Here is a 19,205-nt window from a genome sequence, read left to right on the forward strand (position 1 = left end):
TATAGTGGCCTGTTTTTAAACCACGTGTAACACACAGCAAAATAGAACAAATGTATGCAGCATATCATATACCAAAGTATATCAATAATATGCAACAGAGCGTGGTAAGTAGCACTACAGTTCATACTGTTCAAGGCTGGTGTTATAAGCTAAGATTAACAGCCTTAACATATCTGTTTGGTAGGACATGCTGAAAACCCAGACAGAGAGAGCTTCAAGCAATCGACAGAAAGCCTTACCATTCAGAGCCTGGACTGTACAAATTCAAGTCATGAGGCTCTTGACACTGCTTCCAGGAGAAACTATTGATTAGAAATTTCATTTGTAACAAACTAATATTGAACTGTAACATATATTCTGGATATCTGTTGTTGAACAACTTCCATAATATATCGTTACACATCTCTTGATTTTTTTTAAGGAAGCTAATTCTTATCTTAGGAGAGCACTTAAATTCTGTGTCGACAATGGAAGAAGTTTAAACAACTGAGCCTGAATAATAAAAATCCACTCCCCCTTCCAGAGCACCTATACATATCTTCCCCACACCTATTACAGCCTTTAAGGGAGATGGCAGCCTCTCAAACCCTTTTCCAAAGCATCTTAATTATCAAGAGGAGCCACATCATTCTAGTCTTATCTTTAAGTGTAAATTGTGTTACGAGCTCCCCACCTCAAATGTTTTCTCCAACTCTGTTTGGAGTCCTACCACTACGACCGTTTGAAGGGACAGACTGTAGTTTTCTTTAAATGTAAGGTTAATTTTAGAACAGATGCCTAAAAATACCAGCATTTCTACTTTAAAAAAGAATTAGAGTAGTGCTTTCTGGAGAGAACAACATTTTTTTGTTGTTGTTCCATAGCCTGAGTTTAAGCTGTGGTTGCACATAGGGAAGTAGGCATTTGAGTCACACAGTCCCAAGGTGCTGGGAAATTTAGACGTTCTTCTTGAAGTGTTTGCTTTTCCTTCCACAAGGCCATATTGAATAGTTTAATTACAGCATGAAAAGGATGATAGTCATTAGTAAAAATACCCAACAGCCCTTGTTCCGTGACACAGAAAACTCAAGCAAGACAGAAAAAAAGAACAACTACAAAGCTATCTACTTCAGGGCTTTGAAAACAGACCACATACACAAAGAGATGAGATAGAACAGAAAGACAATACATCCTTACCATCCACAACTTGGTGCCTGCAGAAAGCTTGCCGTGTTCAGCAAACATCCAGCCATGATAGGAAAGCAGCATTTTCAGGGAGTACCTCATCGTGACAATAAGGGCAACCCAAAGCCCTGTGCCAAAAAGTATTCCACTCACAATGTTCTGTGTTTGGTTTGACATATAGCCACTATTTAAAACAAAAGGCAGTATGAATCAGTTAACGTCAGTTTAAGTTTTAAGGAGAACTTAACATTACAAACCTACATTCTGTGGTACAAAGGCAGGCATTGTGCAAGTTTCACACCTGTCTGCTCCTTGTTATTGAACTCCTTTCCAAACTTCCTCTCCTATGGCCAGAACAAAGGCACCAGGAGTTGCCAAATGCACTTCCCAAATACGTATACAACAATGCAGCAATACTGGTACAACAACCTACACATTTAATAACTTCATGCATTAAGATTTACGCTTACTCTATCACAAAGACACTGTTCAACGACTGGCATGCTTTAACATACCAACATAACTACAGGATTTAGATGAAAAGCAATTACACATAAAAATGATTTGGTTTAGAGAACAGTAAGTTTTCAGACTACTTACGTTGTATCAAGGGTTCGGTTGATTTTCGCTATTATTCCTAAAGAAGGATCAATTTTGGCATACATTGTTGACATCACACCCACAACTACAATAAGCCAGCTAGAGGGGCTAGCAGGATAAACACCAGTGATAATTCCATTCTGGAAAGAAAAGCCTTCACATAATTTTTTCATACCAAAGCGGTTGACTTCATATTACCATGGAAAGAAACAAAAATCAATACATTTAAGTCATTTAATTTTAAACAAGATTATCCAGCATTTTCTTTCATGGATTTTAGCTAAGTTTGATTGCTACCAGAAATTCTCACAACAATACCAATAATTACTTCATAGATTATGCAGTTTGTGCCACAAGTTCTAGTGAAAGCACTGGAACCAGCAAAGTTCTTTGGAATAAATGACATTTCCAATTATGATTCCATAATCCCATTATTAGCCCTTCCTAAACAAATACCTGGGAAAAGATGCTCTACTGGACAAGACTCAGAAAATTGTCATTTAAACTGTCTGTCTCAAAGATACTTTTCTTAAGGCTACTTTTTAATAGTATGTGAAAAAGACACTGAAGTCAGCCTGTGGCTTACCTCATGTACTACTAATAGAATAGATACCATTTCTGATTCTATGAGCAAAACAAAAAAACAATCAGAAACATTACTGTTTGGTGTAATTTATTCAAAATGGATGTTCAGGTACCTTTGGAAAATAACAAACATTTTTTCCTAATTTGAAGACTCATTTTTGGTAAAGAACACATAAATCAAGAATGTAGTTTTGTACCTCTGCACCCACATGATTTTGAAAGTCATGATTACATTTTTGATCTATGCAAATAGATAATATATTATTCTATGAGCTGTTGAGAAGAGAATAAAATAAAGGTATTATTAATTTCTAACACCCGCTTCATCTTGATTCCATAGAACAAATAAAAAAGAAGAATCCTTTCAGTCTTGACATTGTACTTTTAGTACAGCATCAGCCAGCACTGATGCTTCCTTACTACCCCTTGTTAACTAAAATTCGCAGAAGTCATTTGCTGTAAGGAACTTCATATGCCAAAGAGGCCTAAAAATTAAGTTCTGCTTAAACAAAACTTCTATATATCTACGAGAACCTTAAGTTTGGTAGGCTTGACTGGTTTTAAGTACCTTGAATCTGATGAACTTTTTCTTCCATGAATGGACACCAGATAGGTAAATTTGTTTGAGTGCCTCATGGCTCATTCGCAAGTCAATCCCATCTGGAGTTACTGTAAATTGAAATGCTACTGCTTGATGAGCTTCTGCCATTTTTGGAGAGAGTTCTGTTAAAAAAAAAAAAAAAAAAAAAAAAAAAAAAAAAAAAATTAAGACTTTGTGCAAAGGTACTAAAATAATAAGCATAACATAATAATTCCAGGGGAGATTCAGGTTGGACTTCAGGAAATACTTCATCTCAGAGTAGTCAGGCATTGGAATGGGCTGCCCAGGGAGGTGGTGAAGTCATTGTGGGGATGTTCAGGAAACGTTTAGATGTTGTACTGAGGGACATGGTTTAGTGGGGAGCTATTGGTGATAGGTGGACGGTTGGACTGGATGATCTTGGAGGTCTTTTCCAACCTTGGTGACTCTACGATTCTACGATAATCAACACCATTTGGACCAGGGCAGCACTGATATTTTTCTGTAAGCGTAGCACTTCTTTTGCAAATCTCAAGTTTAGACTTCTTAATTAAAAATTAAGTTCCAGTTGACCTTCATCCCTTGCTAAACCGCATGTTAGAGCTAACAAGTACAGTTTAGCAGAGCACTTCAAAAGTGGTCTGTTGTGACTTCGCTCTTCCTCGCTGTAAATATTCTACAATGCCAAAATCATCTGGAACGTGGGAGAAGAAATACAAAGGTTCGTATATGAATATACAGTAAAGGAATGTAAACACTGGGAATGCTGTATGAACAGGACTAGGAAATAAATACACAATGTAGAAAGAGTATTAGGGTGAGATGAACACGATAAATGCTGTTGCACAACATCTAGTAAGGTAATTGACCAACGGGTAGTGCAATATTTATAAAAGCACCTATCTCTAGGACAGCCTCCAACGATCAGCCTCTGCAAATACAACTGCTCCTAGAAGAGCTGATGGCAATCCAAAGACCTCCCAAATCCATCAGTTGCTGCTGGGGAAGGCAGAGGCTCAAATCTTGGTGAATCAGGTTTCTGGGCCTCCAGAAACTAAGCTAATGCTCGCAATACCATGATAGAATGCAATTTCATCTATGCATGCACAGTGTTTCATTAGGACAGCAAAAAAACCAAAACTGGTTTTGAACACAAGTTCCAAGACAAGCACTGTATGCCCTTCTTGTAACAGCTGCAATTTGTAGTACTCCATGACTCAGTCATTAACAACTGCTTATTTATAATGGCCTTGTTGAAGGCAAGTATCAGGAAGTCAAAGTCAGCCGTGTACTCGTTCATGTGAGTTGCACACCATCAGCTCTACACTGAGACCAAAACTGCATGAGCAATAAAGCAGAGAAGGCAGCGGTTAATACATGGTACACCCTGGAGTTAATACATGGTACACCCTGGAGTTAATACATGGTACACCCTGGACTCGACAGGGTTTGCAAAAACACAGAGCAATTAAAGAATTCATCATAAGTCTAGTGCTGTTCAGACAGTTTAAAAAACAAAAATAAACCCAACCATAGCTCTCAGTGGAAAAACAGGCTCCTCGATTTGTCTCAAGAAAGGCCAACTGACTCTCCAGTTCACTCCTGGAATTTTACATTCTGGGATGCCAACGCATCAGCAGCAGGTCAGCTGGTTTTCACTACCCTTCAAGCCCCCTGTGGCTTCTCAACCTGAGAATTCATAACCATCCTCCCTCTGTTTCTGAAGAGAAAGAATTTCTGGAAACCCTCTCACTGAAGTACATGCATTTGTATTGTCCGAGGTAGGAAAAGATTATAAATAGCATTAATCATAAACAGCCTCATATTTTACTAAATTTAGTTCAATGGTCAGGCTAAATTTAAATAAGCTTCAATAAGGAAAACATTCCCTATAGCCAAAGTACAAATGAAAGAACATTAAACCAGCAAGAACGAAACCTGAATCAAGTAACCAAGCACAGAAGACAAGGTTTGTTAGAGAACTGCACTGCTTGATCCTGAGAGATACTAAAGCATCACACAGCGTGCTTCTCTTCATATCCTTTTCCTTTACTCAAGAAAAACCAAGTAGCTCAGACTACTGTTTGTTTGAATTATGATGGCTGAGCAGCAAAGACTTCCTGGAGCTCCTTCCTTTGAACACTTCTTTTAGCCCGCACAGGCCAGTTCAATCATAAGCTGCCCAACACTTCCCCTCCTTTGCATTCCTCCACTGTCACGTGCTTGCTAACAAAGTAGGGAAAAGGGCACTGGCCGAAGGAGCATGCGCTGGATTCTCAATTTGACTTGCCGACGTTAGTAAGGCAGCGCCCACATCCATCAGCCTGCTAACACTGAAACAATAACTTCTCCTAACTCCAGGCGTTTCGGTCAGCAAATGCAGAATAACCTTTCCCAGCCATAAACAAGAGCTAAGCAGATTGGCCGATCTTACTGAAAGGAGAAGAGAGAAATGAACACATGTTCACCATCAGCCTCAAGTGGCTATTTTCATCCTTTGAGTGTTATTTTCCCAGTATTAACATACCTTCAAAACACGCCTCGCTCCTTACTAAAATCAAACAGAGCTAAAGGAGAAAGCTGCCTGCTCCTTGTTCTTTTCTGGTTTCATTTCAATTCAAACACGCTGTATCAGCCACTAATGCTTCTCCTTCCTCCTCTTCATAACTCAGCTTAAGCCAATCAAAGCTTGCCACAATTTTCCTCTTGTTACAAACAAAATGCTGGTAGGTTGGAAGTAAGCTTTTCAGCTGGGAAAACACATGTCAAGTCCTGATAGACCTCACGGGCCAAAAATGCTAAGACTGAAAATCTGTATTGCTGTCTGCTACACACAAAGCTTCACTGTGCTATTGTTACACCTTTACTGATGCTACAATAATAATGTTTAACTTTTTAGCTTCTACTGCCCATAGGCTCAATGATTTCAGGGTGCAGACGCCAAAGAGTCCACTTCGTATTGTAACCTACGTGTCCTGTAGCCACTGAAGGAGATGAGGGTCTCCTATTTAAATGTAGTTTTTACATCCTTTGCTCCTTTTCCTGCAAACAAAGCAAATTCACAAATGAAGGGTAAAATGAAGAGATCTCTTATTCACATGGCCCAGAACTGCCAAAATCTGGGTTAAAGACTTAATTCTATGACTCTTGCTTGCAAGCAAGCTCAACAATTCAGTTTGAAGCTCTCTTCGTGATATTTTGACATCTATTTGTACATTATGTGGAGCATACGTCTGTCAGGAATCAAACAGCTTACACAGCAAATCCCCCCCATTCTTCTACTCTGACAATCAATGCTTGACAATTTTCTGAGAAGAGCAATGACTGCTACATTGTTTCTCTGAGAACATCCCCACATAGGACCCCACCGAATATAATGTTGCTGGAGCTCTCAGACAGACATCTCCAACACCCTGACCGCAGATTGCTCCCTGGTGGCAGGCAGACTTGAAGCATTACACATCTCCATGCTAAGAGCTAAATTATGCTGCTGGATTCAGAATCACAGAATGGCCCGGGATGGAAAAGACACCACAATGATTATCTAGTTTCAATCCCCTGCTGTGTGCAGGGTTGACAGCCACCAGACCAGGCTGCCCAGAGCCACATCCAGCCTGGCCTTGAATGCCTCCAGGGATGGGGCACCTACAGCCTCCTTGGGCAACCTGTTCCAGTGCTTGCAAGCTGTTCCAGAGCTTAAAAGCACCTGAAAAGCTTATATACTCATGCGGGTGCACACATGCGGGTGTCATCTAAGGAATAAAAACAGTTAAGCTTCCCTTCAGGAGATGAGCTTGATGCAGCTTTCGGAAGAAATGGTCATTAAAAAAAGAAAAAAAAAATCATTTGTTATCTATTTTGTTGTTTTAGGATAGATCACCAGCACGAAAATACTGAAACATCATAACCAGATACTAAACTAAAAGCAAGATAATTCCCAACACCGAGGTGTCTAAGCATGGAGGCCAGCTGGAAAGCCAGCCTGCAGCAAATTGCACAGCAGCCAGCAAGGTGCCCTTCAAGCAAAGGTTAACAGCCCTGAGGTGCATTAGGAGCAGTACTGCTAAGAAGTCAGGGGAGGTGAGTCTGCCCCTCTCTAGCTCTGCTCAAGTCCCGTTCTGAGAACCGCCTTCAGTTCTGGGCTTCGCAGTACAAGAGAGATGAAGCAACCAGAGCTCAGTGAAAAGCTGCTGAGATTAAGAACTTGGAACATCCCTCCTATGAGGAGATGCTGAAAGAGCTGAGACTGGATTGCCTGGAGAAGAGCAGGCTCGGGGGATCTTACCACATCTGTAAACACCCAGAGGGAGAGTGCAAAGAGGACAGAACTAGAAGAAGCACTACATACAGAGCAGAACAGGAAAAAGACCCAAGAAACTGCACGGAGCGCCTTACAGGCAGCACATTTCCCTTTTGTTTAATCTTACTGCTTCTTATAGTCCATGTATGTACTATTTACGGACCAAGCATAACATTTCAGGAAAGAATACATGAAGTGAAAGCTGGAAGAACACCTTCAAAGGCATGGAATAAAAACGATCAAGTCAACAGCTCAATGCTGACCTCAGAAGAAAATAATTAATACAGTAAAAAAAAAAAAAACAACCAAAGCTCTCAAGTCATGATAAGTTTGTAGCTCCCTTGACGATGTTTAAAAAGACTCCTCTGGATGGCCTGAGTGCAACACAAAGCATCCAGCAGTCAGCATCTGCAGCATCTCATTTGCAGCAGGGCCTGAACCCAGGAGAACAAAACTCCCAATTCACCATTAGTGCCACTTACACTGTACATAAATACAAAAGCTTTCTGAAAAGTAGAGTTTCAACTGGCTACCTAGCAGAGATTCTTTCTGAAACTTAACATAGACATCTTTAAAAGTAGATCTCATTTAAAAAAATAGGCCTGATGAAGAAATCCCATGCACAAACAATTCAATTGCTTTGAAAGACCATCATGTCTTAGAAGACAAAGTAGAACCAGTCAAGCACTCAGGAAGTGCTTTCTGCAACTGACAGAAGCGTACAATTAATCCGGAGGACAGAAAGTTGGATTCCACAATAGAATTTACACACAGACGTTTTTGTATGAACTTTATAGACACATGGAGGCATTTTAAATACTGCTATAGTGAGAGCTGGCTGGTTTAAAGGTAGCAGGCAGCTTTCTGGTGCTGACCTTAAGTGCTGTAACTTAAGTGCTGGTGATATAAATGGTGGGAAAGAATACGAATTCCTAGTAGTAAGAAGTCCTTGAAACTTAACGTCATGTGTGTATTCATTGGAAAAGAAAACAATGACCCTTCTTATCACTTGAGGCCCTGTATTACCAATAACAAAACCTGGGTGACTTCAGTGATGTCTTTTCAGAGAATTTGCTATAGGTGCAGAAGATTCATTCACTGAAATGTATGCTGTCAGCAGCATCCAGCATTGATGCAGTCAAAGTCACATCTGCCGTTATACGAGTGCTTCCCCACCACTACCTGACAACCTAACATCACACAGGATTTGATAAGGCAGGCAGCTAACCAGAAGATGCCTGAAGCAGTTTACAAGAATCTGGTGCTCCATTGATGAGCAGTTGAAGGAAGTTAAAACTAAAGCATCCAATTTAACAGAAATACAAAGATGAAAGTTGGCTAATTTTATTTGCATATAATTTCCCAAAAAAGGTTGCTGTGCCTCTCAAAGGAAAATAATTTTTTGATCTCCAATTCTCTTCATATTTCACTGCGAAATACGCAGCCCAAACATTTAATCACGACCAAAAAGGCTTTTGTTTGTTGGATGTTCTACCAGCTAATACCACTTTCTTGCGGCCCATCTTAGAGTTCTAGAGCTTTGCAAAAAGGTAACGAGATCCCACAGGAAGAATAAAGAGCTTATTCACAAACCACGTGATATTTTGCAAGTGGCTGACTTCTGAACTTACTATACAGATTAACCAACACTGTGATTCAGTTAAGAATTTATACCTCAGAATAGCTTGCTCATGTACAAACCTTCAATAATAACTAATCATGCTTGAGCTGCACTTATCACTGGCCACTTTACATGCTTAAGTTTTACCAACAATTCACTTCCCTACTCCAATGGGACTGCAGACACAAAACCATTAAGAGAAATCCAAGAGGAGCAAAGCCAAGTTTTTTTTTTTCTGTGCAATAAACAACCACGTGGGTTAAATTCAGCAGGTCTTTTCGGGTGAACCTAATAACTGTGGTACAGAAATAAAACAGAAACCAAACAATCGCCCGCCTTTAAAACTTCCATTAAATGATGATGGGCTGAATGCTATGCTAACCTGACAAGTTCTCTCATGCCAGGCTAGCTGTAACTGAAGGGAGTTAAAACCAGTTTAAGTTTCCCCAAAAGCTGAGTGCAATTATTTACATGATAGATCTCTCAAAGGATTGCCAAAATAGGATTACTGGGCCAATCCAATGATTGAGATGGCTTAAGCAAAGCACTGGATGAGATAGGAACTTTTTAATGTAAATTTTAGGGGTTATTTTTTCAGTTGTCATTATTGCTGTATAAGCAATAAGCATTGGCTTCCATCCCTCTTATCCTCCCCTATGGCTGAGGGCTGTAGTCCATTGAAATTACAATGTTTAAAGGATTTTTCTGCACCTAAAAAATGAACAAATGGTGTGTTGCAAGCCCACCGAGAGAACTGAGAGCATGTATGTGCACAGGTACAGCAACACTGGGACCTACTACAAACCTCACGTGCAGCAAGTTCAAGATCAGAACAGCCAAGCAGTGCGCAGTAACTCACTGTCCCCACTGACAAAGCTATCAGCTTGTGTCCCATCCTCAGCATTTTCCAGCATCACTTATGGAGGTAGAATAGATAACCTCCAAATGCAGCTTCTTCGAAATTTTGGCCCAATTTCCTTATCCCCTTCCCAAAGGCTAAAATGGGGTGGCAGGCACATGTGGAAGGACAATATGAAAACAAACAGACCAAGGAATGAAATGCAAACATACCTGAACAGCTCTGTATTCCTCAAAAAAGAATTTGTGATCTGCTTGTCCCCCAGAGATCTTCTATCCCACAGACTCACTGCAGCTGGGTTCTTGAGTAGGTCAGAACACGCTCAGAGCCAGACTCATCCCAATGCTGTTAGCTGCTAATAGCCATTAAACGATGGCAATGACAAACAGTTCACTGTAGCTCTGAAACAGAAAGTCAAGAAAAACAGTTTGAGCTTTGATTCACGCACAGCTTTCAATGGCTGTGAGGGACTGGATCAAACTGGAAGCCCTCAAGTAAAATTTATGCCAAAGGAAAGCATTGTCACAAAGAGTAGTGTGAAACTGTTTTCCACTACACTGCATGAATATACTGGATTGATCTGGCTGTATTTAGCAGGCCTAAGATGGTGAATAAGAGTTCACCCAGTACCCTGCTACCCTCTTAGCTACTTCTGAGGGCTGAAATTAGCGGCTGCTGGCTTGTGCAACAAGCAAGGTGATCTCAGTGGCCAGACCCAAAGGCCAGATTCATCGTGCGGTTTAAGACATCCAAATGCAAGTTCTATCCTGCAGGCTTTAAGCTCCCATTAAACTCAACCTTGATCCCACCAAGATTTCTTGGAGACACGTTCACAGAACAGGCTGCTTTCACCAGTGCCTCCAGGAGAAAAGACATGGATAGATAAGCAGCTGTCTTCCCACCTGCAGAAATTGAGGACAGTCAAGCAAAAAGCATAAGAAGACCAGTTATAGCAGATGTGTTCATTACTAGACTAACATTAATGAATTCTAATCCCTACTGTGTATGGACCATATAGCCTCTTTTGTCTTCCTGAATATCATGCTGCTCTACTGGATGGTTCCATGATGTTACTCCACCAAGAACAAACATACAACAGCAACACTGAACTGCCCCACAGCTGTAATCAAAACTGAAACTCTTACAATTGTTGCTATTTACATTCTTTTCTATGAGCAGTAGGACATACTGAACTTCTGCTAAGCCTTTTGCATCATCCTGATCTTCACTGCAACACACATTAGATTGTACACATTTCAATAAGCCACCTCTTCTCATCTTCTCAAAACTCAGTCATCTTGACGAGTAAGAGATAAACACAAAAAAGCAAAATGCTGCACAGCTGCTGCACTATGCAGAAGCCTCCCACATCCTCAAAAGCAAACCTCTGGGTTCTGACCCAAAAAACGCTGCCATAAAAAACATTATCTGGGCATTCACAGAATGGCTCTGTTTGAAGGGACCTCAAGGATCATGAATCTCCAACCCCTGTTGCAGGCAGGGCCACCAACCTCCCCATTTAATACCAGACCAGGCTGCCCAGGGCCCCATCCAACCTGGCCTTGAACACCTCCAGGGACGGGGCATCCACAGCCTATGTGGGCAGCCTGTTCCAGCACCTCACCACTCTCATAATAAAGAATTTCCCCCTGACATCCAACCTAAATCTTCCCTCCCTCAACTTAAAACCATTTCCCCTTGTCCTGCTGTTATCTACCCTTTCAAAGAGTTGATTCCCCTCCTGTTTGTAGGCTCCCTTTAAGTACTGAAAGGCTGCAGTAAGGTCACCCCGCAGCCTTCTTTTCTCCAGGCTGAACAAGCCCAGCTCCCTCAGCCTGTCTTCATAGGGGAGGTGCTCCAGTCCCCTGATAATTTTTTTTGGGCTCTCCTCTGGACCCCCTCCGACAGCTCCCTGTCTTTCTCGTACTGAGGGCTCCAGACCTGGACACAGGCTCCAGATGGGGCCTCACAAGAGCAGAGTACAGAGGGACAACCACATCCCTGTCCCTGCTGACATTCAAACCACTGCAGGTGTTTTTCCACTTCTCCCTCCCTTTGCACTAAGTACCTTCTGTGGTCACGCAGCAAAGAGTTGTGCTTAACTTCCTGATGGCAGCAAATATTTCTGTAACGTCTTTGCTTTCAGCAGCCCTGCACCTGAAGCCGTCCACCTCCCAGCACCTCTGAAGTCCCACAAGCTGACCACCACGTCCAGTGACTGAAGACAAATGGAATGAATTGCTCCCGATGATCATTCCAAGAGTGGAATGAGTGAGCATGGAACATTTTACTAATATTGGAACCGATTATTCAAATAACATTAACCCAGACACAGAAGAGAGGAATGCTTTTTAGTCAGACAGATGCCGTTTTTCTGAGCAGGTGGAATTTGGGACTGCATTACAGCTCCGTGCAGGACAGAGGGAACGGCTTCAAAATATAAAAAGACGCACTTGGCTTTTATTTTAAACGTAAGCTTCCACTTGAGTCACCTTCACAGAAGGTTTTCCAAAACTGCTCACGCAGTCGTGCTCCAGTTGCAGCTCTCCAACAGCGTGTGCACGCAGCGAAAGCAAACATCCCCTCCTCGCCAAGGGCACACCGGCCCTGCCCTCACCGCCCAGACACGGCCACGTGGAGGAGCGGCGCGATCCCAGGGGAACCCGATCCCAGCTCCGGCCCGGGACGCCCGCAGCCAGCCGCTCATCCGCGCGCGCCCCCGCGAGCCAGGCCCCAGTCGGGCGCGCCCCCGCGAGCCAGGCCGGCCCACGTGACCGCGGTCGGGAAGTAGGGGAAAGGTCGCGCCGCCGCAGCGCCGCGCCAGCGCGCCCCGGGCGGCTCCCGAGCGCTGCCAGCGCCGGATAGAAGTTACTAAAGAGAAGGAAGCGGACTCTATCTCAAAGGCAGCAGGAGAAAGCGACGTGCTTTGCCTGCATAACGTTCTGTTTCCAGTACAGCTCGCAGTTTTACGACCCCTCGGTTGCGCAGCGTTAAGGTTTCCTCTAAAAATAAGGCTTTCTTGCTCCCTAACCAAAGCTCAAACACCCCCAAGCTCCAAAGAGCCCTCAGAGATGCTATTTCTACAGCTGTGCCAGAGCTCTGCCTCGGTGCCAGCACGCAAAGCCACGCTTCCCAGTCCGCATCGCTCACCCACAGCGTTACAAAGCGGTAACGATTCATTAGCACCAAAAATTCGGTACGGCCACAATAGGAAAAGCACTGCTGCGAAAGCGCATTCCTAACCCTCATTTAATGGTTCACCTCAGGCAGAGGACGCGACCCGGGCGTCGGGAAGGTCAGAGAGGCAGGAAAAGACAGTGCGGGAGAAACCGAGAAAGAAAGGCATCAGAGCCGCCCCGGTCGAGAACACGGCAGGAGGAAGCGAGCCGCGCCCGGCACAGTGCGTTCCGCTTTGGGACCGGCCGCCGCGCAGCGTGCGGGATGCAGGGAAGGGCCGCCCCAGGAAAGGCGCTCCCTGCGGCAGTTCCGCCGGCAGCAGCATAGAGCCGCGTTCCGCCAGGCTATAAATAACGAGACCTGCGCTTCGCGTCGATCCTGCCGCCCGAACTCGAGCGAGAAGGCAGAGATGGAAGATGCGGCAAAACGTCAGCGTGCCTTTAGCAACAAGTTCAGCGGGTGCTGCCGCCCGGCTCGGCGCCCCGAAGCAAAGCGCGGACGGGAAGAGCCGCGTCCCAAAAGCGCCGAACGAACGTCCCGGCCCCACGCGCGCACGCCGCATGTAGGTCACGCACCGCCCGCCGCCGGGCGCCGACATCCCAGCGGCCGAGGTCAGGCTGCGGCTCTCGAGTCGCGCGGATCCTCGCAGCCCTTCCCGACCTGACGGACGCGCCCCCCGCCGCCCCCAAGCTGCTCCTCGCGGCCAGCGGAGCCCACCGCTCAAGAGAGAAGAGCTGCTGCCCCGCGTCCGCCCGCAGCGCTGCCCCGGGGCCCGCCGCCGCCCGCCGGGCCTCCGCCCACCCGCCCGCTGACAGAATGGCGGTGCCGCCGCTCACCGGCTCCGGCTCTCAGCGTCCCACAGCCGGCCGAGCAGGAGCGAGCGGCGGCACCGACGAAGAGCGAGTGGGAACCGCGGCCGCTCCCCTCACACACCCTGCCAGAGCCGCGCTTGCCGCCCGCACTCTCATTGGCGGCCGGCGGCGAAGGGGGCGGGCCCAACGCGAAGGGGTATGAGAAGGGGGACGCGGGGCGCTCCCCGGGAGGGCGGGGCGGGGGCGGGAAGGGAAACGGGTGGCGATAGGCTGAGGTTGGGCGGCTTGCGCGATGTGATTGGTTGGGAGCGCGTGGGCGGGGCGTGAGGGAGCCGCTATTGTGGCCTGCGGGCTCGGGGGGCTCAGGTGGGGTCGTGGAGGGGCGGCTGGGAACTTACAGGTACACGTCTCTGAGGAGAAACAGCTTGAGTACGAAGTCAGCGCTTGAGGATGTTTGGTTACAGCACGATCGCAGCAGGAAGGCTACTGTGTCCCTTCCAGGATGAGGGCACGACCTGTCAAGCTACAGTCTGCCAGCACAGAGGCTCTGAAGCAGCACAAGCTGAGATCCATAGGCTTTCCCTGCGTAATCAGATCCAGCCAGCCACGGCTGTGCTCCTGCCAGCTGCTATTTCCATGTGCCTGAGGGCTCCAAAGCATACAAACATGATGAAACACAGATGCACTGATGCTACAGACTGAACCTCTCCTTTACCCTCAAGCTCATGCAACGCTAATAAAACACCACAGTGCTGGTTGGGATTTTCCCTTCCAGCATTCCATGCCCAATGATGCAGTTTGAAGATGATGGTATTATTCCAGGAGGAGACTTAAGGCCCAGAAGAAAACAAGGAAAAAAGGGAAAAAAGAAGAGGAATTTAAGTATTAGCAAGAGGGAAAGAAAGGGGAACCAAAAAAAAGAAAGGAAAAGAAATCACTAAAAACACTTCCAAATTCAGCAGCTTCCATGTCTGCATATATTTACCTATAACAAGAACAAATTGGAATTTGGTAACTTTCATCCCTTTGGTGTCCTTGTGTTCTACACATTTTTCACCATGCACAAAAACAACCTAGAATGTCACGAGTTGCTATTTGTGTTTGGTTTTTGCTGCCATTTTTACCTTCCAGATGCTTTTTACCTTTGAAATGTTAAAACCAACAAAACCACAATGCTTTCTCTCATTCTGCTTGGAGTTTCCTCATGTCTCAGTCCTCAGCCAACACTTTCATCTACACAGTAATGAGTTAGGAATCAGTCAGCTGGGAGCAGACGTTGCCATTGTTTGTCTCCTTCTCCAAAATCCTGAGCAAGCAGTCATGAATTAGGGAACACCCAGATGAAGCACTTACTTTATCATGGTGCTAAGCCCCATATATGAGAAGTATTGCATTACATGAAGCGGTGTGATTGTGACTTAGCCAAACCAGACTTGGCTCTATTTATCTGGCAAATGTAAGCCTAGCATTACAGACAGCCCCGTGACTTGTTGTCAGTGGAACTGCCACTATCACCTGGGTCAGGCTCTACTCACCCATTAACCCAGATAAAGCAAGTTGGATACTTCCTGGGGTAGGGCTGTCCTATTCAGAACTTAGTCCATCTCTTACTGTGGCAACACACACTGCTGAAATGCTCCATCTCTTCTGCACACTGTATTTTCTCTTCCTATAAGAACACAGAGTGATTGTGCTTCTCATGACCGGATCTGTGGTCCCCTGCATGCCTGCAGCATGGCCTGGACTTCTATTGTAACCTTTCACTGCTCAGGAAAGACAAGTTTGTTTGTTTGTTTTTCCCCTTTATAACTGGCACATTTTTGATTTCTAAAAAAAACCACGAGTACAGCAGAGACAGCATGTGCTTGGTGCTGTAAGCCCCCTAGTAGTTAATTCTGATTCTTGTCATCCAAAGAAATGAAAATAATCAGCAACTGGTCACGTTTATCTATATAATTTATATTTATATATTATATATTATATATATATTATAGTATAGTATAGTATGTTATAATATAATTATAATAATTTATATATTAAATTTATAATAAATTTATAATTAAATTATAATTATATTATAATATTATATATTACTATATATATATTATTCTCATTGGAATTGAATTATTCAAGAGTTTGGCACACAATATTATTGTGTGCAGTCTCAGTTGCTTGAAGCAGATATTTTCCCTATTTGGTTGCTAGTTTCATTTTAAACAAGACTAGGATTATTTTTCCCCCCCTCTTATCTCTTGTGATATCTAAACATGAACACTTCATGGTTAGGACATAGTAACTTAGTGACCCATAGCAATTTACAACTGATAATCTGTGTGGCAAAACACATTGATAGTAAGCCAACTGAAAACAGCTCTGAAATACAGATTTCATAGACAGGTACGTGTATGCATGTTTGTATGCCAGGAGTCAAAGGTGAGAGCAAGGCAGGCAGTGCCCTCCCTACTAAGGGCGCCATCCCACAGCATCTGAGCAAGGCAGGCAGAACAGGTCCAGTGACATCAAACAGGGTCAGGCAGATCATTTGACACGTCGGCAGCAATGAGGAAGTCCAAGGTTGTTAATCTGGAAAACTGAGACAGGGTCAGGGTCCAGATCAACACAGAGCGTGGCCTGGCTGCAAGGCCAGGGCTTCAAGGACAAAAGCATCAGCTTAAAAGCTACTTAAGAGCAGGGAGCCTCACTAAGGCCCCTTAGCAGATCCTCTCCCCAGACAAGTTACACACATACACATGTACACCTTCACAGAATAGCTACATTCACCTGTGAGATGGATGCGGGAAAAGTGGAGGTGTTTACAAAATGCAGCGGTCAGAAGTATAGAATGCAGTATATGCAGTATAGAATTTCATGCCAAGAATTAGATGTGATGCTACTGTAAAGCTGCATACTGCTCATTTACTGACTAGTGAAAATCACTGAGTGATTTCACACACCGCTGGTAATGCCAGTGTCTTACCACATCCTCCTTTCCTTACATGTTTCAGACCACTCCTGACTCCCAAGTCCTTACTGCTATGAGTCAAACATCTCACTGCTGTTAATACTAACACCAAATTCTGCCAGCACAGTGATGTCTCAGGAAACAGAGACTTTGATCTGGCTTGATCTTCCTTCATTCTTAAGTACTTTCTCATATAGTATATGAGGATATAATATTGCTCCAAATGATATTTAAACAGAACAGGGTGAGTTGTCATGTCTTGCTCTGCCACTAATTTTGCTTGACTGCATTGTCAACAGGGATGTCAGCTGATCCTCTGGCATTTGGACATATAAGAAGGCAAACATGCCTCTGTCATTTCAACACTATAAAGATGTTTTAGGAGAACAAATGTGCTCTGCTTTTCATACCATTGTTAGAACTGATAAATAACTTCTAGAGTATTAATTTTTCTGGAGTAAAACAGGCATTTCAGCCTCATGGTTCACTGATTAAGGGATTGCTCAGAACACGTCACAGGTTTTGCTTAGAATTCATAAATCAAACACATGCACCGTTCCACTGCTCTAACTCCATGGATTAGGCTATCAACCTAGCTAGGCTTTTGAGCATCCTTGGAAAGTTAACAGTGGCAGATGTGGCTCAACTAGGAACAAATACACTTCTGCTTTAGAAATTAACTAATAGTAACGTTTCAGGTGGTGGAAACTCAACTGATTTCCTCAGATTTGATCCAAGAAGTCTCCACGACCACAGTTGTGCTCTCAGTATCTAGACATACTATTTTGTACGCCTGAAGTATTCTTACCTATTGTAACATTGCTTCCATAGAGATGAGCTAGGCTAAGGGAACAGAAACACTTAATCAGTGCCTACTGAGAAGTGGATAAATGCAAATCTAATGTAGTGCTGACCAAGCTGTCCATAAATTTGGCAGGTAGCTAAGTTTCTCAGAAAGGGTAAAATTTTAATCAAGTAACCATGATAGACCCTACTGAGAATTTTTAAGAGTACCTGAGCATATTTGGCAAAGAGTCCAAAAGCAAACAAACGGTATCTGCATGCTTCAAACATCACCTTCCAAGCAGTGCATTGTCTCTCTAATATATTTTTAATACATATTGAACAGTAAAAGTGAAATGAACAGCACTGCCACAGCATACGGTGAGACAGGCCTTTTGGAAGAACTCACAGCCATTCCTCTGCTCAGAAAATAAAACTACAGCCCATTTGGAAGGAACAGCCACAGCTAGCGACAGATCTTCAGATTTTTAAACATATGAAAAACAGAACATTTTAAATTCTATCTCTTTCTTCCTGATGTTTCAACTCTATTCCCTTACTTACAGTATTCATGACTCCCTGCTTTGTCCTTCACATTCACATTGGTTGAGGAATACAGATATCCCAATACCATCCCACATGTGAGAAGATGGATGGCATGCCAGGTATAAAGGCCATTACTGACAAGCTTACAATATACGCCTAAGGTTATATTGACGGTAGAAAAATGGAGTCCAACCAAGCTTTGAAAGAAAACTGTGTAGTGGATGTTTTCTAAAGCAAGGGAAAAGTCAAAAATACAGTACTGAATCTATATTAATTAGCAAAAGCTATGGAGAATGTTGCAACCTAATAATGGTTGTGTTTGGGACACTCTCTAAACTCTACAACACTTTGAGAAAGAGAACCCTCTTGCCTGAAAACGCACACCACCACTTCTAGCTGAAGGTAGAGGTTTGTTTAGAGGTTATTCAGAATGTTATTTAGAGGTTTATTTGTTCGGATTGAAGCATCTAGCCACTGTCAAGTATTTGTGATATTCACTTCATTTCTAGTATATCAATTATATACCTTACAGTAATTTCCAGAATGTGTCCAAAGACTGAGAAAGATTGATTTGCTGCTTAGTGTCCTGGAGTCCCAACCTAAAACAAAGGAAGAGAGTTTAACTCCTAGCTGTGTTATGGACTTTAGGGACAAAGCACATCAGCTGAGTTCCTCAGTGTTATTCACAACTCGTGCTAAACAGAGCCCATGGGAAGGCCATGTAAAAAAACCACAACCCGTGCAGCTGGGGAGCAGGGAGGAAAGCCATTTGTTTATTTCACGACTGTGCCATTTCAGACAGCATAAAAAATGCGGAAGACTACTCAGCTCCAGCTGAACGGTTTAGATTATCCTCCCACTTCGTTCATAGATTCTGAACACATAAAGCAAAATGAAAAAGTACTGCAACTCTCGCTAGAACCTCTATTTGTTATGTAGCATGACAGTGTTCCTTCCCTTCAAATGCTTGCAGTTCATGTACAGTTCATTATGGCATTTTCCTTACTAATTATCACAATAACTCAGATATGCCTTCACTAGTGATCAGTAGAGAGGACACATTTTGCCTATCGCTCTGTGATTTTATTGCTCTGTGTTACAGAATACCTCTGATAATACAGAATATAAAGGAAATGTGGATAAGACCAACCTGGCCCCTATCAAGCCTCTCTTGGCATCTATTACTAGTGCCAGCGCTATCCAGTACTGAATACCA

The 19,205-nt window shown here is 43.6% G+C and overlaps 1 protein-coding gene across 3 annotated transcripts in view; it reads right to left on the reverse strand.

Moving 5' to 3' along the window:
* Nucleotides 1-13,841, reverse strand: part of CPT1A (carnitine palmitoyltransferase 1A) — a 36,798-nt gene extending 22,957 nt beyond the window's left edge. The window contains exons 1-5 of one of the 3 annotated variants that reach the window (XM_052692974.1): nt 13,723-13,841; nt 9,922-10,110; nt 2,918-3,072; nt 1,765-1,904; nt 1,177-1,348 (exon numbers count right to left, since the gene is read on the reverse strand). In XM_052692974.1, the coding sequence (XP_052548934.1) occupies nt 1,177-1,348; nt 1,765-1,904; nt 2,918-3,058 (453 nt within the window). In that variant the 5' untranslated portion in view covers nt 3,059-3,072; nt 9,922-10,110; nt 13,723-13,841. Of the gene's footprint in view, nt 1-1,176; nt 1,349-1,764; nt 1,905-2,917; nt 3,073-9,921; nt 10,111-12,970; nt 13,399-13,461; nt 13,548-13,722 lie in introns of those variants that run through there. The other 2 variants (XM_052692972.1, XM_052692975.1) reach the window with 2 other exon arrangements.
* Nucleotides 13,842-19,205: the final 5,364 nt, after the last annotated feature.

This window comes from Tympanuchus pallidicinctus, unplaced genomic scaffold, assembly GCF_026119805.1.
Source record: "Tympanuchus pallidicinctus isolate F22 unplaced genomic scaffold, pur_lepc_1.0 scaffold3, whole genome shotgun sequence".
NCBI classification, from domain to species: Eukaryota; Metazoa; Chordata; class Aves; order Galliformes; family Phasianidae; genus Tympanuchus; species Tympanuchus pallidicinctus.